This window comes from Pteronotus mesoamericanus, unplaced genomic scaffold (genome assembly GCF_021234165.1).
Source record: "Pteronotus mesoamericanus isolate MK-2021 breed Mesoamerican mustached bat unplaced genomic scaffold, CSHL_Meso_final contig_65, whole genome shotgun sequence".
Taxonomy (NCBI): domain Eukaryota; kingdom Metazoa; phylum Chordata; class Mammalia; order Chiroptera; family Mormoopidae; genus Pteronotus; species Pteronotus mesoamericanus.
Genome location: NW_026555228.1, coordinates 9,509,748 through 9,530,490, shown reverse-complemented (window position 1 = coordinate 9,530,490; position 20,743 = coordinate 9,509,748). Strand labels below are relative to the sequence as shown.

General features: G+C 41.8%; 1 protein-coding gene across 3 annotated transcripts in view; it reads left to right on the top strand.

The window, feature by feature from the left end:
* The window catches only part of SH3KBP1 (SH3 domain containing kinase binding protein 1), a 312,729-nt gene that overhangs the window by 103,324 nt on the left and 188,662 nt on the right, over positions 1 to 20,743 (top strand). For all 3 annotated transcript variants that reach the window (XM_054581126.1, XM_054581125.1, XM_054581127.1), the window contains exon 3: positions 12,112 to 12,235. In XM_054581126.1, coding sequence (XP_054437101.1) covers positions 12,112 to 12,235 — 124 coding nt within the window. The remainder of the gene's footprint in view (positions 1 to 12,111; positions 12,236 to 20,743) is intronic.

The window sequence follows — 20,743 nt, the reverse complement described above, 5'->3', positions numbered from 1 at the left end:
CTTTTTAAATCTTTGAGTGGAGAAGGCTTTTGCAAATCATGTCGCAAATCAAAGATCATCTCGGAAAAGATTGAGTTTTGCCAAATAAAAACTAGAAACTTCTGTATGGAAAGAAATAGAATTGATAGAAAAAGTAGCCCAGTGACAAACGAAAGAAAAATTCTGCAACATATATGAAAGACCATTGGATAATTCTTTAATATTCAGAAAACTCTTGGAAATGAAAGGGAAAAAGGCAAAGTGCTCCATAGGAGAACTGACAAAAGACATGAGCAAGCGGATCACAGGAATAGACGGTCCAATTGATGGCAAGCATACATAAAGCTGATCGGCCTTGTTTTTACTAATTAAAGAAATGGAAACTAATGTAATGTTCTCTTACCAGATGGGCAACATTAAGACATTTAAAGATACCCAATATGGGGAAATGGTGCTCTTTCATGCTCTTGGTGAGAGTGTAACTGAGATAACTGTTTGCAGATCAATTTGGCATGACATGTTAAAGTAAGGATACAGCATGTGTTTGACCCAGAAATTTCGCTTTTGGAAATTTGTCCCCCAGTTACACTTGTGTGTATGTGCAGGTACAGACTCAGTAATGCTCAGCATAGATTAAACCATATAGGAAGGCTGGGGTATAGGGGGAAGGGCATAAGTGAGCAAAACCCTCAACTACCATAATAGGTAATAGATGATGTCTAGAATTGACAAAGCAAAAGACAGCAGGGCATGCATGGTATTCAGAAGTTACAGCAGTGAATACTAGAAGCAATAGCTCGAACTGAAAAGTGACTGTCTCCTGGAAGACAAGAACATGAGAAGGGACAAGGAGCTCCTGATACTTAATGTATTTTAGCACTGTATGATATATATATATTTTAATGTTTTCATTACTTTAGCAATGGTGGTATTGAGTATTGAAGTAAGAATATACTGTGATTTCCTTATATAACTTTGTTTTCCCTACACATAATAATTCTTTTTTGTTTGTTGAGTTATCCCAGGACATCAAAATCTTCTCATAACTTGAGCTAAACAGCTCTATAAAATGCCTCTTAATATCTTCCCCACTTCCTACCTCTTGGAAAAATACCAGCACCTTCCAACCAGAACTGGTTGCTCTTGAAGCTGCTGCCCAGGAAATTCCCATCACCTCTCTCATTCTTGACCATCCTGCCTCCTGGATCCTCTCCGGTCTTGTTTCACTCACTTGATTTGGTGGAACACACCCTCCAGTAGCTTTCGGAGACAGAGTGCTTGGAAGTCAATTTTTGGATACTTCTGCCAGACCAACCACAGCAGGAGTTGTGTACTAGGAAGTGTTTCCTTTTAATACTCACTGCTCTTCCGTACCTGGCCCATGTCTATTGGCAGTTGGTGTTCCCCCACCTGCTGATGGAGCCTGACAACCTTGGGACCCAGAGGTTGTGCCTTTATCCACAAGATCTCATTTGATTTTCAAACATTTTAATCTCCCATTTTACGACTAGCAAATGTGAGGCCCCAAGGTTACACCCTCAGCAGTGTCGGAGCCAGAACTTCAACTGAAGTGTCGGCTGCCTGAGCCAGTGCTGCTCTCCCCAAACCCAGCTGCTCCTTACTGGGGAGAGGAGTAACAGTAGCCGGCCATGAGTGATAAGTGCCAAATGCACAGTCACGGATGCAGGGGGAGTGTATTATGTGTGCCCACCTGTGTCTGGTTCCTGATGCCTTCAGCTCCAGTTAGCCTTCCTTTACTAGAAGTCTGTTCCAGTCTTATTGACCTTGTGAGAGAGAGACAGAGACAGAGACAGAGAGAGAAAGATTTATACTTAGGCTTTTAGTTCTTCGTGATAATTAAAATGTTCTGCCCATCAGTCATATAAGTTCAGTATGATTATTTTTATTGCTATGGTATCTCGTTTCAAGTGATGTAAGAATTTCACTCCCCCTTTCTATTCTTTTTGTGTTATGAAATGCCTCATTACTTAGCAGTTTTCTGCTGATTTGTACAGTTTAGCATTTGATCTTTTTCTTAGCCATAGTCAGGTGACCACAAATAGGGTAATTAGGTGAACCTACCCCTCCTCTTCTTTACTGAAACAGTATAAAATCTAGTATTCTGTTGGCACATGCTTTCCTTAGATTAATGATCTTGGAGTTGCTGCATGGAAATTTACATAGCTCCCTACAGCTCTGAAGAATGAAAATGCCCAGCTGTCTAAAAGCTTTAATCAGGAAATGAGCATGGTATGGCATTGTTTTGTCATGGGCTTGGAATAATTTATTCTTGATGATCAAGTGATCCTTGATGGGAATATATATAAACATTCTTTTAACAATCAGTAAACAGGTACTTTTTTTATTGGTAAAAATTCAAGGGTTTCTTGGCAGGAGATTTCAAATCACTTCTGAAAGTTTATCCTGTGGTCCTTTTCCTTGTCTCCCCTCTTTTCTTTTTTTAAATTATATTTTATTGATTATGCTATCACAGTTGTCCTGATTTTTCCCCCTTTGCCCCTCTCCACCAAGGCCTGTCCCCTTTTAAATGGCAATTTGGAAGTTGGCTCTTTGGAGCAAACCAAGAGCAGCATTAGGAGCACACGCATTGGGTGGGTGGAGCGTGTTGTGACCATCTCCGCCGCAGGACTGCCTGGGCTTCAGCCCTCACCCAACCCTTTATTGCCTGGTTCCCTCTTGGGATCCACTTCTCACATCTGTCAAAGAGAGATATAATAATACTCCCTACTTCTTAGTGTGACTATGAGCAGTAAATGAATTTTTCCATGTAAACCCTTAGAACAGTACCTTGCTCATAGTATATATGATTGTGAGCTAATTCTGTACTTTTGGGGAGATCTTGGGAAATGAAAGATATATTTAGTTTCTTTTTAGATATAAAAAATCCTGTCACATTTACATTTTTCTATTAGCTTATTAGCCTTAAGCAATTGTGATTGTAAAAATTAACATTGGGTTAGATGTATGTACTGTTTTCCTTTATACGTGGCACATAGTAGGTACTCAGATGTCTGTTAATAACTAATAGAGCCAGTGACAACAGCTAGCATTTATTTTTATTTATTTATTTTTGTTTTCCTCGACTTTTTTTTTTAAAACAGCTACCATTTATTGAGTGCCTGCTGGCTACCATTTATTGAGTGTCTGGCGATGAAAGATGAATGAGACCTATTCCTTACCCCTGAGGTACTCACACAGTAGCTCAGAGAGAGACTTATGGACTCACATTTAGCGTACAGGAGTCGGTGCTGTGACAGGGGTTCTGACAAAGGGCCAAAGGAACACAGGCCCTTAATCATCACCAGAGCTGTTAAAGGTGACATGGCTGTTGGACCTCGTGTGTCCCTTCCTCTTTTTTCTTTTTTCTCCAGGAGCAAGCTGTTTACCTAGCACTCGATCCAACAGTTCCTGTGTTTCAGGTAGCACTGCTTCATGGAGGAGGTATGATGTTATCAGAGACATTTAAAAACTTTTCCAGAAAATACTGATGGAGAAAGTGCCCACTTCTTAGAGAGCTCCATTTGAGATTGTGTAGTTAACCCTTCTGAGCCTAATTAACCAATCCCAAATGGTTTAATTTTTTTCTCATTTTTCTCTTTTTAAAATTTAAAAAATTGCAGTTGGCACACAGTGTTACAGAACTTTTAGTGGTTAGACATTTACACATACAACATAGTGGTTAGACATTTACGTATCTTACAGAATGATCCCCCGATAAGTGTAGTGCCCATCTATCACCATACATAGTTATGACAATATTATTGACTGTATTCCCTGTGTTGTACATTACATCCCCATGACTTATTTTATATTTGTGAGTTTGTATTTACTAAGCCCCTTCACCTTTTTCACTCACCTCCCCACCCCTTCCCGTCTGGCAACCATCAGGTCTTTGTATCTATGAGTTTGTTGTGTTCTTTAGATTCCACGTATAAGTGAAAACGTACAGTATTTGTCTTTCTCTATCTTTCTTATGTCACTTAGCATAATACCGTCTAGGTCCATCCATATTGTCACAAATGGTAAGATTTTATTCCTTTTTATAGCTGAGTAATATTCCATTATATATGTAACAGATCTTTGTCCAATTGTCTATCGATAGACACCTAGGTTGCTCCCATATTTTGGCTATTGTAAATAATGCTGCAGTGAATATAGGAGGGCATATATTCTTTTGAATTAGTGTCTTCAATTTCTTTGGACAAATGCCCAGAAGTAGGATTGCTGGATCATATTTTTGAAGAATCTCTATCTAAACTCTTGTTACTTGTACTCTGGCTACCAAAGTGAACTGTGTCTACCCATGATAAAATACTGCCTCTTTATATAGATTTCATTTTTCTGGGTTGTTATTTCATTAGTTACATTTCAAAAATTTTGAAGTTCGTATCATATGATTGAAAAGAATTGGTCATTGGGCTTAGTGCGATTTCCCTGACATCTTACCTTTCCAATTTCCCCTTCTTAATGAAATGTATAGACTGAAGAGCCTTCTTTTAACTGGGTGTGTTCATAGGTACTGCCACCATTGTGACCAGCAGTGTTGGGATTTGTAAAAACTAGTAGTGGAAATTATATAACCAAATTATATTAGGCGCCAGCGTCAACTCTTCCTTGTTTGCAGAAAAATAGCAGTTAATAGTGTAGTGATTGGAAAATAGTAAACACATTTCAGTGATTAATTTTTAATTAAAATTTTGTATAGCTAACACAGGCACATGGTACCAATTAACAGGGACAAAATACATGCTTTCCGTGCCTCTTGGCCATCATTTTCCCATCATTGGAGGCAGCCTCAGTTATCAGTTTGTTTTTCTGTATTGCACAATGAAACATGCACACCATCATGCAAATGCTAGCATACGGTATTAGGCTTTTTTTACCTAGCAACATGTCTTGGCAGTTATCCTTATTGATACTTACAGACCAGCCTCATTCTTAGAGACAGTCACATGGTTTGGATTTATTGTTTAAGTCATGTAACCAGTTCTCTACTGACACACATTTATGTTCTTTCAGTCTTTTGCTAATTTAAGCAATGCCATAATGATTAATCTTGTACATATGCTGTTTTGCACATGTGCAAGTAAATTTGCAGCTTAAATTCCTAGAAGTGGAAATACTGAGTCAAGAGGCGTAGGCATTTAAATTTTTGATAGATAATTGCCACATTGCTTCCCACAGAAGCTGTTCTGATTTATATATCAATTTATACTCTCATTGGATAGTGTGAGAAGGTATCTATCTCTACACCATTGCTAAAATTATATTATCGATGTTTTGATTGTTGCCAATCTGACAGATAAAAAATGAGATCTCACATCAGCAGAAGTAATATAGTCACTGGTTATTGGAGAGGTCCTTTGAGAAACTTTATGGTATTTAATATCAAGGAAAAAAATGATATCTTGTCATACTTAAAAGAAATTGTATATATCCCACTCTATCTAGGCTGTCAACTTCTGGAGAGTTTTGTGGTTGCTCTTTTCCATGTCTCTGATACTTACTCTACTTGAATCCAACTGTGTGCCAGGCACTGCACCATGTGCTGTTAAAACAGAGGTGGTGTTCTGAGGGAGCCCAGATTCTAGTGAAGGACTCGTGTGGGTATTATAATATAGTAGTTGTAAATGCTGTAATTTTAGGTGTAAGAAAATAGGCAGAAGGATTTGGGTTTCTTCTGTGCAGTGAGAACTGTACAGATACTGTCAAATGAATCCCACTGTAATTTGCATTTCTCTTATGAGTATGGTTAAGCATCTTTTCATAGGTTTGCGGTTTTTTTCCTATGATTTTTTCCTTTGGTATTTATGTTGGGTTATCGATCTTTTTGCTGATATTTGTAGAAAGAGTTCTCTGTAACTGACAATATTCCTCCATCTTGACTTGTTTTTTTGATGAATTTTCTTTTTTCCATATTGTATTTATAGTTTCCTGAATTGAAAATACTTCCCCTCATTTGTAGTCTTCCTGCTCATAATACTCTGCTAAATTGACCATTTATTTGACAAATATTTATTAAATGCCCAGTGAGGCATGTCTAAACAGCTGGTTGGTATTGATACCCTTTGATCCAATGGTAATAATCTAGATGTTTGGCAGGGAATGGATATTATATATGAAGATATAAAGACAGCTGTTGTGCAGGTAATTATGTTGCATACCTGGCAATCGTGTTCTCTTTGGGACGTGAAGGTAGCCATTTTCATCTTTGTTTGGTATCTTCTACTTGCTGAGCTCCTTGTAGCCTTCATTCCTCTCCTGCAAGTCAAGAGCTTCTTGCCCAGCCTGCTGTTATCATGATTCTTGGAAGATAATACTGTAAATGAATTTGCAAATATGTAGTTGAAGGTTTACATGGAAACATGACAATAGGTATCCTGTTACATTAAAAAAAAAATTCCCTCGTTAGGTTTGAGTTGAAAATATCTTGGGTATATTTACAAAGATATGTTAGAATGCTTTTTTAAGTAGCAGCATATTTTGCACATATAAGAAGGCCTTTGTGGTATGAGACGTCAACATGGTTTCACTATGTAATTTTTAGGGGAAATTATGAAATATTTCAAGCATTGGAAAAAGACAGAAATGGAATAACAAATAGCAGTGTGCCCACCACGCCACTTTATCAAATTCTTATAGTTTGCATTATTACTTCAAGCATTGCATATATATTTTTTTTCTTGACAATTCTCTCTAATGAAGTTCCATTTCATGGTTCAACAACATGGGTATTTTTTAAAAAATTGTGATAATGAGATACATTTGTTTTTAAAGGAACAGAATCTTACAGACAGAGCGGAAGCTCCCTGGTGCTCTGCTGTGGCTTTCAGCATACTGCGCTGTCTTCCCAGGTGCTGTGGGGCTGACCAGCCTTTTGTGAAGGAAGCCAAATACTGGGAGAGCAGAGTTCTGCAGGCAGAGGATGTTCATGGGGCGGCTGCTCCTCCGGCTTGCCTTTGGTGTGGGGGGTGGGCAATGTGCTATTCTAGGATTCTGTAGCTATTCAAAACTCTCTTGATCAGTAGATTTGGTGTAAGGGTTTGTTTTTAGCAACTTCCTTTTATCTCCTGCCAGTGGTAATTTTGCAAAAGGTTTTCCATGAACTAGTGTAGGGGCACAGCTGTTCCAGAAAGAAACAGGGCGGGGCAGACTGAAGAGTGCCGCCTCTTTTCCCGGCCCTGCATCTGCCCTGAGCTGAGGGGCCCCCGCCCAGCCGCACTGTGATGCCCAGGGGGACACCCAGGACCAGCTTTTCCAACAGGTCAGGGCGGTGTGTCCGTGGCACAGCCTGCTCTGTGTGCTTGTACTCCTGGAGGCAGGAGAGAAGGAAATACCGCAAGACATGAGGAAAGCAGCTGAGATGGGGAGGAAGGGCGCTGTGGTGGGACACTTGGCTGATTGTGTCACTTAGATGGCACGCCCGTTGGCGACTCCCTTGGTATGGTGCATCTGTCACATTCTGACCATTCGTCTCCTCGTTGTTGATCCCGGAAAGCTTTCCACCCCCTGCAATGACTTTTTAAAACACCCAAGCACTAGCTTTTCATGTTTCTTACCTTCTAGGACAAAATGTGAGCATATTTCGATTTAAAAGAATCTGTCTTCTTGTTTAAGCGCTTATGTCCTTTTAAATTGAAATAACAAAGAGTGAAGTGTGGAGATCTTAGAAACACAGTTCAGTGAACTTTTAGGTGTGTGCATCCCCATGCAAACATCACCCAGACCAAATTATAGAACATTTTCATCCTCCCAGCAGGTTCTCTTGCATCTTTCACAGTCAGCATCTGCCCAACAGTAACTGCTGTTTGGAGATCTCTCGGCATTGATTTGTTCTGCCTGTTGTTAAACTTCAGTCAATGGAATCACACAGTCTATCATCTTTCTGACCTGGCTTCTTTCACTCAACGCTCCGACTGTGAAGTTCATCTGTGTTGTTGGGTGTTGTCCTTTTTTATAGCATTTGCTACTTATTGATGACATTAATAGTGACAATCAATGATACTATTCTCCAATTCACTGTTTAATTCTGAAGATACCACTCTGTTAAGGTTGCCGAAGCATTTAGCATGAGGCTTCTTTTAGAGACAGAAGAGCTGCTTAGAGTCTTTCAGCATGGCACTCGAGGTCACCTGCCTGATAAATGATGATGCCAGGACTAGTTCTGTTTGTTTTTAAAACTCATAGCATCATTCTTTCATTTACTGTGAAGCCTGCATCTTAACTTGGGTCCAGGTTGGTGGAAGACATAAAGGATGAGAGGAGCAAGGGCTCCCAAGCTGGACTTTTACTGGGTGTTCCTGTGTGCTGTTTTGGGTAATTGAAAAGAAGTTAAGGTTCAGCCCAGCCCGCACCCCCAAGCACGTGCCTAGTATGTAATGGGTGGGGAGGGAGAGGAGAAAAGTAGCCGACTTGGCTCCATAGCCAGCCACATTCTGGCAACCCCACTTAGCAGAAAGCAGACTATGCGAGTTTTGCTCCCAGTTGCATACAAATTATGCGATTGCCCAGTGAGGCTGATGTTTGCAGGCTGCTAAATGTGTCACAGAATTCTTGCTAGGGTGGCATTATCCGGGCTTTATGGCCTCCAGATGTGGGGGAGCCATCTTAGGCTCTGAGCAACGCAGTGCTTTGGGAAGCAGGAATTGGTGTGAGTTCTTCTCCCCCTCTGCTCAGGTGGTCCTTGCCACACAGGTAAAGTGCCGTTGCAGCATCGATATCTTAATGATGGCCTCAATTTTACTGTCCATGACAAGTTTCCACTGTTAAGGCATCATACTTGAGACAAAGAGAAGCTGGATTTCCTCTTCCTCCTGAAGTGTTTTGCCAATACCCAGGTATTCTTTAGCATCTTTAAGCAAGCACAGTCATTGCAGATTGATATATGTGGGCATGTTGGACTTCTATAAGACCCTGTGGCCCACTAATCTGGCTCAGAGTATAGCCTCTACCCCTGTGATTAAGGTTCTTAACAAATGCTTAAAAGTATAGGCCTAGTGGTCAGAAAGCTGAGTTGAGGGTCTGGGGCCAGGAACACTCAGACCCAGGAGATCGAGTCCCACCCCCTGGATCAGAACCTCGGAGAGCTCCAGGTAGCCAGATGCGGGCAGCTGGAGGCAGGCAGCCATTACTCCTGTGCCAGCTCCACCCTCCTCTGAAGTACAGGGCTTTCTGTGTGTGGATGATAAGGGACTTCAAGGATTTGGGCCTAAGTACTCATGGGCTTACAGATAAAGCAGTACATTGCATTCTTTAAGTGTGGAGGGAAGTGAGGATTCCCACTGGAGGCACAGGCGGGGTGGTTTTCAGTCTCCTTGCTATAGCCATGAAAGCAGTGTTTCCCGGGAGGTGAGGGGTAGCAGGGGAGCTCTGCTGCAGTAACCGTTGGCATGCAAGTTTCTGTTTTTGAATCCCTGCTTTCAGTTCTTTGGGGTATATACCTAGGAGTGAAATTGTTTGGTCATATGGTAGTTCTGTTTTCCACAGTAGCTGCACCATTTTACATTTCTACTAGCAATGTACAAGGGTGCCAACTCTCTACATCCTCATTAACATTTATTTTCCTTTTAATAAAAACAATTCTAGCCATCTTAGTGGGTATGAAGGGGTATCTCATTATGATTTTGATTTGCATTTCCCTAATGACTAATGGAGTTGAGCATCTACTCGTGAGATTACTTGCCATTTGTATATCTTCTTTGGAGAAATGTCTATTCAAGTTCTTCGCCTGGTATTCATATTTTTAAGGCGGTATAGGAGGAAAGGAGAGAGACAGAGAGATTGAGGAAGTAGATAGAGCCCAGCTGGGTCACTGGGTTAGACATGGGGGTTAATACTGAGTTTTGCAGCCTGGATAAGTGGGTAGATGATGGACTTTCTCCAAGAGAAGGGGTAGAATGGAGGGGAGATGTTGGGGTTGGGTGGAGCTGTGCTGAGCCTGGTGTATCTGGGTGTCGTATAGGCAGAGAGCTTATAGGAGGTACTGCCATGCCCACATGTCTGATAGGTTTCTCCAGAAAAGTACAGGGCACATTTTAAGTTCTGTCTCCTCCCTGCTTCCATCTGAAAATCAACTTAAGAAGCTTAATCATCATCAGGCTTCTCTATCTGGCAAATGTAAACAATCATTGTGAGGACAAATGAATCTGGTGGGATTTATGAACCAACCCTCTCCTGGTGCTGGTTCCACTGCCCTTAAACACCTGCTTCATCAAATCAGCCCTTCCAAGTGCTTGGGGTGCTTCTCTGAAGCCTGAGGTGCGAGCATCCTAACAACCATGGCTTCTGAAGCCATAGCAGTGATCGCCCCCACCTCTCAAACATGTGCCCCTCTCTGATCCTCCCCCAGTTGCATGCCACTAGCTGTTAGTGCTGAGCAGATGCTTGCCATGTCGCCCACGGCCCACTGAATTTCTCTGAATTACTCCTTGGCAACATTGGATGCTACGTCACTGCATTATGTGTTGTCCATTCATATTCACACTGCAGTGGGAAGTGAGATTTGAGCAACCGTCCTATCCCCAAAGAACCCCCTGTTGGGGAATGAGCCCCCATGGTGGCTTGTTTTCTTTGCTTCTGGAGCCAGAGACTGGCAGCCACCACTAAGAAAGCGTCCCGTCATGTGGCTCAGGCGGGCAATGTTTGCAGATTGTCCCCTGATGCCATCTGCCTGTGAAGCTGCAGAAACCCCCGGCAACTGCTGTTTTAGCAGGTGCCAGGGCTGCTGCGGTGGGAGTCTGTGTACATATCCATGCACGCACGCAGCTTTGTGCTCTGTTGGCCTGGGGTGCCAGCTGAAACTCTCCACCCAGCAAAGTGCCAGCCACAGTTGCTGGTTTCCGGTGGGGCCCTGGTGAAGGAGGGAGGGAAGGAGGGTGAGGCTGTTGTGAACTGAGCCGGCCATCCAGCAGTTGGGGAATTGACTACCGTAACTCTGGTGAGGAGGAAGCTGCCAGGCAGTGGCTATATTTTGACAAGCTTTTGTTCTTCTCTTTCTGCCTCTGCCCAGGCCGAACCGTGGTCCCCTACCTAATTTCATCTTCATGTTCATGCGATGGAAGGAGCGCCTCCCCTTTCTTGCCCCTCGCTCTTTCTGAAGAGCACCTTTCATCCTTGAGCCCTTCCTGCCACTCAGCCATGCTTTGGGTGTAGCCCCTTAGCTTTCTTCTTCCCCGAGTCATTGTGATCATGGGTTCCCACAAGCCCAGGAACCCCCAGCTCCAGATCTGTAGTTTGTGAGTTGCTAGCATTTCAGGTTGTTAATGCTTTTGAAAATAATTATGTAAATTATTAAAACAATTTGAAATAATTGTCTCAGTCATCAGGTTTTAAAAATCCATATCTTAATGGAGCTTTGATGTGAGACCTCCTAGAGCAAACTTTGCCTATAAAGGGCTGGGTATGTTAGGCTTTGATCTCTCTTCCAAGTACTCATCTCTGCTGCATAGCATCAAAGCAGCCATAGAAAAAACTTAAACAAACAAAGGTGGTTGAGTTGTGATGAAATTTTTCTTATGAAAACAGGTAGCAGGCTATAGTTGCTGACCCCTGGCCTAGAATGACAGCCTTTATTTCAGCTTATTATCCTTATATTTTTCTTTGTCAAGAGTTAAAAGGCTAGAGGGACTTGATGATTGGAGATGAACTTAAATCATCTTCTTTTGGGTTTAGCATGATCGTGAGCACAATAGTGATTTGGGAATGTACTTCTCTAAACCTCTTTTGGGAAGAATAGAAACCAGAAATCTGTTAAGGAATGATTCTGCTTGGCCAGAGCTTGTCATTATTTAAAAAGTGGAACAGGCAGTCACTTACCGCTGTGCAGTGGCCTTATGTATCCCTCATTCTCTTTATGGTCACTTGGAATGGCCGTAGTCACATAAGGTCACATCACCATATTGGACATCATTTTATTTTATAGGACCAGGCACTTCCCTGATAAATTTAAGGAAAACAAGCTACAAAAATATAGAAAATGGTGTTTTAAAAATATCATGTTATACTGAGTTGAGGTCATTATAGTTGATTTCCAGAAAGCTGAAGCAGAAGATAGTCAAAGGCATTTACAAATTTTAAACTACAATCTTGTTTTCATTTTATCTACCCCCACAGGAAATAAAGAAAGAGATGAAGAAAGACCCTCTCTCCAGCAAAGCTCCAGAAAAGCCCATGCACGAAGTGTCCAGTGGAAATGCTTTGCTGTCTTCTGAAGCAATTCTAAGAACCAATAAGAGAGGTATGGAAACGAAGAAAGAGCCCCTTCCCCACACACAAACCAAAACTGGAGACTTCTGGGTGAACTGTGTCAAATTTCAAATGGCTGAAAAATTGACCTGCATTTGCCCTTTTGGATTTTTTAGTATAAATTTTGGACACACACACACACACACACACACACACACACACAGAGCAAGTAACAATACAATAACTATAATAAAGGGAACTAATAAGATTTTTGACACTGGGAAGGTAGACTAAATTTGTAAATGATGTTTTCTAGGGCTCTGGCTTCTGTTTTCATAGGCTTTAGGGAATGCTATGGTGCAGGCTGAGCTGTCCATATCTGGCCGTGCTCTCTTCTTAATTTAAGGGCAGGCTTTATTTGGGTCTTTGTCTCTCTAACCTCTCGGCCCCTGAACACACACCTGTCTCTCTTGGTTTAGGAGGCAGTATGGACAAAGGGAGAGCTCATCCGTCTGTCTAACAACAGACCTTTAAATATCTTGTTTCCTTCTTTTGAGAGCTCAAGGCAGATTTTTAGGTATCAGCTTGTTGGCGTTTTGTTTTCTCCCATATCCCCCCTTTGTGACATTGTTTGAAATGGTAGGAGAGAAAATATAAGATTGCAGAGAGGACTCAGCTCAATTTTAGATTCTGGTCACACTAGATTCCCTGGGTTTTTCCTGACCCTGCCCTCACAGTGGATCAGCTAAGCCCATAGGTTAGCATTCAGCTGCAGGCTTTTCACGGGCTTATTACTTCCTTAAAGAGAAATATAGAGCTGTTCAAAAGCAGGAGCAGGAAATGTATTAGCAAAGAGTTCCATTAAAAAAAAAGAAGGCAAGTTTACATAACCATGGGGAAGAACAGCTAATCTTTCATAAAATTTAGACAGCATAAGAATTTGTCCAATAAACTGTCCATTGATCATAGTGCTTGAGACATTAGCTTTGTGTCTCTCTTCCTTCCTGCTTCTTCCTCTACCCCCTCCAGCTGCCCTGGGTTACATTTCCTTTTTTTCTTTTTTTTGAATTACTCAGATCAAATATTGGCTGGAGGCCCACACTGGTTAGCAGCTATAGCATTTTCTCCCCTCCCCTCCCCTCCCCTCCCCTCCCCTCCCCTCCCCTCTCCTCCCCTCCCCATTCTCTTCCTCCTCCCCTCTCCCTCCCTCACCTCTCCCACTCTACCCCTCTCCCTCTCCTCTCTTCCTTCCTCTCTCCCTTCCACATCTTACCAATGCAGGGGATTTCCCATTTTAAGAATTAAGCATTGCTGTAAAACTATAGTTGTCCCCAAAAGTGTCTCCTGCATTCTTGCAAATAAGTTCCAGAAATCCTGAGGCCAGCCTGCCCTCATCAGAGTGGGAGAGCTAGACCTCAGTGAGTCTGTCGACATGTCTCCAAACCTCCCTTGCTGCTCTGAGCCCTCTGGTTCCTCCTGATGCTTCTGGGGGCCATAGGCTGAGGGATTGCATACATGTTGATCAGCAGCAAGGCCTCTCTGCTAGCCCTGTTTTTTAAAGTAAATAAGAGAATTAAGGTAATTAATTAAATTTAACAAGATAAGGAATTAATTAAGGAATTAAGGTAATTATCTGGATGAGTTTGGTAAAATTACCTGAGAACTTTAAATCAACAAAGGAATCGAACTTTTCAGACAATTGTCTCTTCACAGCTGAAAATCTGGCCTTGGAGGTCCCTTATGAAATTTTTCATTAACCAAAGAATGGCATTAAAGGGGTGGCTTCCTGACTGTGTTCCTTTTTTAAGCCTCCACCTTAGGCCTTCTGCCTGATTCTGACCAACCTTTTACTCTTAGGTATTTTATATAATGAATCTGCCACTGACTCTGAGGCCTTAGCACATGGGGGCATACTGTAAATACGAAACACATAGCAAACCATCTCCATTCCATCCCAGGCTTCACACTGACCCCCCCGTCACCTGGGCCCAACATAAATTTCCAGTTGAAGGGAGGCATTGTGTACCAGGGCTGGTGCCTTCTTCGGCCCTGCCCCCACCGGTCAAGACTACCAGGATCCTACTACTCCTTTTACTGAACAGCGGGCGGATTGATTGGCCTTGTCAGCCCAGATAAATAGTTCATTGTGCTGAGCTCAAAAGCTACATTTTTTTCCCACCCCAAATCAATGAAAAACCACTTTTTTTCTTAAAACAAGGATCAGAGGCTAAATCTGTGGGATGATTCTAGTTACTTGGAAACACTTCTGTCCAATCAATTTTTCAAGTTTTATGAGTTATAGTAAAAGACTGAAGTCTCCGCCTTCCCTTTGTCTCCATCAACCTTTGTCACTAGCAATCTCTTGGATGTTTTTGTCTATTGCTGTTGTTTTAGAGGGAAGTTACTTTCAGAGCTTAGTAACAGCCTGCTTCGATTTCTTATAGTATATGAGTCCACCTTGTGATTCAGCCTTGGACCCCGTGAGAAGTTAATAGAGTTAACACAACTTCTTTTTCTATATCAAAGATGAGATGCCTGTTTACTGTATATGGGCCTTTTCATTTGATACAGGCTTAGCATTGGTCAAAGTCTATTTCTATTATGAGTCTGATACGGAACCACTTCATTGGGTCCTGAACTTGAGGTAGACATAGCCGAAGAAGTTTGCCCAATTGTGTCCAGCGGTTTTTGCGTTTAGGGACGTGCCTCACTTTGCAGCAGTGGCAAATGGGCTGTAGTACCTCACGGTGTGGGATGAACTCACCCTCCTGAGGCACCTGCGTAAGGTCAAAAGATACCCTAGGTTTGAAGAAAGCTATTCATAGCCTTGAGAAAGGCCAGGACCATGGAAACATCAGTTTGGGGACTGATTAGTTTCAGTTTTCAGCTTTAACCTTTGCAAATTTCTGCAGAGTTGATTTAAGGAGGTACTGGAATGACTCTACAGGCTTTTAATTTGAGAAAAAGATACGACTGAAAGAGAGAGAGAGAGAGAGCAAGTGAGCGAGCACACGCTCAGGCACAGCTCCTCCAGATGGCTTGGCAATCGTCAGCTATATTGTTCCAAGCATTTAGGACTATAGGACGGTTGTGCCTGCTCCGCCCCTGGCCACTTCTCCGGGCTTTACCTGAGTCACAGTGGAGGAGCTTCCTGTTTAAAGCCAGCCTTTCCCAAGGAGTAAGAAGTCATTTTTCATTTCAACTTGCAGCATGGATGTTGTATATCCTAAAGTTATCCCAGACTCAGAATGTTGACAAATTGCAGTTAGGAAATCTGAAAACTTCTCCTAAAGCCAAATGTCATTCTCATGAACCAGACCGAAAAAGGCTGTCTGTTTGCTTCTGAGAGTGATTTATTATTTTGTTTCTCCTATCATTAAAACCATACAGGGGAGTGATGGGCCCTCCTAAATTGGAACATTGCTATATGGAGGAGTTTTAGAAACAAAAACACATTCAAACCTTCAGTTTAAGAGCAGAACTGAAAAAAAGTGGACATTTTAACAGTTAACAGCAAATACACTAAATAATACTCGAAAATGAGCAAGGAGGATTTTGTCCATTTGAATATGGACTCTCTTCTACTTGAATTAAAATGAAAGAAGAAATCATTTGGTTTCATCTTTAGACAGCTTTCTGGACCAACTTTATCCATACGGTAGGTTAAGTCTCCGGGCTGTAATCGGTACCCTGCTGGCCCGTGAGGCCCAGCTTCTGTCTCAGGGCTCTCCTTTCCTAGTTTCCGACTCATTAGGGGGCCTCATGGGGGAGCTGCCTCTCACTGCTGCCTATAATTTTGTACATTGTTCCTTCCTCACTTTTGGGCGGATACAGACGAACTTTGAATAGCACATTTTCTGCATGCCCACTATGGACCTGCCCTTGTGCTTGGTGTTGAGGCCAATAGACAGACTAGAAAACCACCATTCAGCCCTGTCTGCAGGCAGTTCCAGTCTGTTCTGTCACTTGGGGAATGTGGAGAAAGTGTTGCACATTTTATATCTTTTATATGGCAAGATGGGGATTTGTCTCTTACTTCTGAATGTGAAGCCACTCCGCAAGTTTCTGGTTGGCTTTATATGTCCTTGTTTCTATTTCCAGTTTATCATGAATTCAGTGTTTGGTAAGTCTCTATTGTATTTTGCACATTTATTATTCTTTGCTATTATTACTATTATTATTATTATTATTATTATGCTCTCCTGATATTTATTATTATGCTCTCCTGATATAAATGTATTTTATAATCATCTTTTTAAGTCGCTCTGCTACTTTGGCATCTGCCTTCTGAAAGATAAACTGCTTTTACCATCTTTATTTAAGGTTTGTTATGCATTTGCATTTGACTGCCTTTTCCAGAGATTAATGCTGAAAGGTCTGATGGTTTAAAAGATGTTATTTGTAACACGTCTAGCACTGATGCTCTGAGATGAGAGTCAAGTTGAAATGGGGGAGGGTTGCTCTCTGAATTGGTATGTGGATATGACTTTGATTGTAGAACATTGCTCTGTGGGCTCATTTCTCATGTGTTTTGTCCTTCAGACAGGTTTAATTCAAAGGTTTTCCTTAACAGAGGGATCAACAGCTGCTCTGCCTCTGGTGACACACTGTTGCTTTAAAAGTTAGTGCAGAAATTCCTCAGACTTCCTTTTGTGTGTGGATGGGGGACACACACATGCCCTTCAACATTAATATGGGCCTAGTGTTTGCTGCACTGGAGGGTTCTCCATTTTGGTCTGCTGCCTGTAGCTGTCAGAAGAATTTTACCTAATATTTATCTTCCTTTTCCTTATAATTTCAGCATTAGTCATTCTAATCCCTAAACAGATCTGGCCATAGGGGCCACCTCCCTCCCTTGTTTTACTTTCATTTCTTTAACATTTACTTGGCTACTTGGAATAGTCTTCTCAAGGTATGTGTTGGCTTATTCGTTAGAATGTGAGTGAGTGTGTGCGCACGTGTGCAAATGTGCGCGTACTGGCATGGGACTCTCAGCTGGCTCTCAGGCAGTGGCCTGGATCTTCGTATGTTGTTGGCTCTTTGAAATGAAACTGTAAACAAAGGATGGGGAAAAGTGTGTCCTTAATAAAGAAAATGTTACCTGCTTTGGTTTTCCAGTGCTTTGTTGTTTAAGGTGGATGTGAGATATGGGGATTTGTTTATATAGAAACCAGACTTTTTTTCATTTCAAATTTCCTTTTAGAGAAACCAGTGTGAATTGCTGCCGGTTTACTAGGAATATGAGAACTATGGCATGTTGTGTCAGATTTTTCTTCAGATTTCCAAATCACCTTTTGATTCTATCTAAATTGCTGGCTTTTATGGACAGCTAGAAGAGTAAGAGTTAATAGAAGGCATTACTGTTGTGTGCAAACTCTTGGCTATCACCTGAGCTGGTCTTTCCCATGGGGAGATGAAAATAAAACTGTCAACCTGGCAGTGAACGTGGATGGAGACAATTTATAGTCATTCAATAATACATATACCTGTGTGAACGTATCTGTATATACTTTTATAGTGTTTTTTTCCCCTCTAGTGGGCCTTTGTTCTTTTTTTAAAGAGGTTATTTATTTATTTATTTTTAGAAAGAGGGGAAGGCGGGGAGAAAGAGGGAGGGAAACACCCATGTGTGGTTGCCTCTCGTGCGCCCCCTACCGGGGACCTGGCCCGCAGCCCAGGCCTGTGCCCTGACTGGGAATTGAACTGGTGACCCTTTGGTTAGCAGGCCAGCACTCAATCCACTAAGTCACACTAACCAGGGCTGGGCCTTTGTTCTTGAAAGTTTGCGAGTAAAGGGGTCATAGAGAGGTCATTTAAAATAACTGATCCCTGACTGCTTTTCTGTACAAGTACTCCTGGGAGCCCATGTAAGAACCAGTAATTGATGTTGGAGTATGTCGCCCTTCTTCATTTTCTTTTTTTAAAAAAGACTTTATTTATTTATTTTTAGAGCGAGGGGAAGGGAAGGAGAAAGAGAGGGAGAAAAACATGGATGCATGAAACATGAATTGGCTACCCCTCACATGTGCCCTGACTGGGGACCAAACCCGCAACTCAGGCATGTGCCCTGACCGGGAATCAAACCTGTAACCTTTCATTCTGGGGGATGACGCCCAACCAACTGAACCACATTAGTCAGGGCACCCTTGTTCACTTTCTTAACTGAGTAGTATTGCCTCTTGGGCCTGTGGTCATGGTGAAATGGGTAGAAAAAGGCCATTTGGAGGAGTGTTGCTATTATATATGTTCTATATGTGGGTCATGGACAAATTTGGTGTTTAGATTTTTTCTTCTATTATCTTTTCACCCTTTCAATCTCTGCATCCTGGTTGTAAGACATGAACACTAGGATAATGAATGAGTGTCCCAAGGAGACATTGTTGATTCAGACTTCCCTGGCACTCTGCTTGGATTTCCAGCCAAGTCCACCCAGGGGACCGTCCATGGAGTGGTTTTGTGGTGATGGCTCCACCTGGTGGCTCTCTTAGTAAACTCCTCCTCCTCCCCACCTTTCTTTCTCCCTGGGTGAACCTTGTTACAAGGTAAGATGCCTTTGGCTCTGGTGACTTAGTGTTCTCAATTCATACAATTCCATCTCAGACTCACAACTTATAGTACACAGGTTCTCTCTTTTTAAAAAACACATTATTTATTTTTAAAAAGTATTGAAGTAACATTGGTTAATAACATGATATAAATTTCAGGTATACAACATTACAACTCAATAGCTGTATATTCTATTGCATACTCACTATCCAAAGTCTAGTTTCCTTCCTTTACCATGTATTTTACCCCCTCTTTACACAATTCATTTTCTCCTGACCCCCGCTTCCCTCTGGTAACCACCATTCTCTTGTCTGTATCCGTGAATTTGTTTTTGTTTTGTTTTGTTTTGTTGGGGTATTTGTTACTTTTTGGTTTTCTACTCCACAAGAGTGAAATCATCAGGTTTTGTCCTTTCCTGACTTATTTCACATAGCATAATATCCTCAGGATCCACCTATGTGATATTCATATTTTTATGGCTGAGTAATATTCCATTGTGTGTATGTGTGTGTGTGTGCACGTGCGCGCCACATCTTCTTTATCCATTCATCCATCCTTAGACACTTAGGTTGTTTCCATGCCTTGGCTATTGTGACACATGTGTTCTCTCTTTAACTCCTTTCCTTTCTCTTCTAAAACTTGCTCACTGGGAAAAAAAAAGACAAAAGAAAAGGAAAAGAGACACCTAATATTTTCTCACTGAGCTCATAGAATCCGTTTCTCCATCTTTGTTCCATCTGTTATACCTCCACAGACCAGGATCATTGTTGATGAGCATAAAAAAAGGGACTCCTGCAGGCATGACTCTGGGTGTAGATATTAATTTGTATGTGGTAAAATTTACATTAAAATCCCTGTAGGTAAGCCAAAGTCTCCTCCTTAATAGCTCCAAATACCCCTAAAATGTAGTTATATGCAGATCTTGGACTGCTCTGGAGGTTGGCACCCCTAACTCTGAGTTGTTCAAGTGTCAACTCTACTTCTCCATTTCTTGTTGAACCCAGTTTTCCTCACAGTAACAATATTTTATTACTGATGTTTTCGGTTCTCAGCAGGTGGTGAAGTAAAAAGACAACTGACTTCATTGGCTTTATTATCGTTTGCTGATTCTCTACAGGAAGCCCCCTCCTGCCTGGGCATGGGCTTCCCCCTCTGTCCCCCTCTGGGTAAAACAGGGAGCTTAAGTATTCTTGATAAATAAAAATGTTTCTTTTTCAATTTCATTGTGGGGTTTTTTTTTGTTTTTGTTAGTTGATGACATTGCAGATGTGCCTTGTTTTAGCTATATTGTGGGTTAATCTGGGAACTTAATCACCACTTAGGGCTTTGCTTCTATGGGAAAAGGCATACAAAGTTCCATACGCTGTACATAACCTCCTTGTAAATCTGACTTCCTATTTTGTTTTTTATATCACTGGCATGAGGCCTTAGGTACTCTGAGTCAGAGAGCCCATATAATTGGGAATGACTGGAGTTTTCTCATGTTGCAGAAGAGTTTATGATTCACATGGTGCAGAATGCTGGAATTGTACAAGTTCTATATCACACACTAGGCTCCAAGGATAGCACTGAGTTCAAGCAGACAGCACCATTGTATGCAGCACTCATTTCTACCAGTTCTCACTTGGACCCCTGTGTGCCCATATTTGTCTGTATGAGGCATCTTCTAAAAGGGATGCTCTTGTATGTTTTCACCTATTAGAGAGGAGACTGTGCAACAAGTGTGGCAAACACAGACAGCAGCCAGGCCAGCCTGTGTCAATGTGTGCTGCACAGAATTATAGCCCTGCAAAATGCTCCACAAAAGAGGGATGGAGAGAGAGCGATAAGGAGACAAAGAGGGAGAGAAAATTGACTCTCTGGACAAATAAAGTTGGGCTACAGCTGCACACGCTGACACCCTCTTAGAGACTGACAAGCACATTAGCATATTGCAGTCTCTCAGATGTCCTGTGGTAAACAAACCTGTTCTGCATTGACCACCGAACCATGTTTTACCGAATACTGGTTAGAA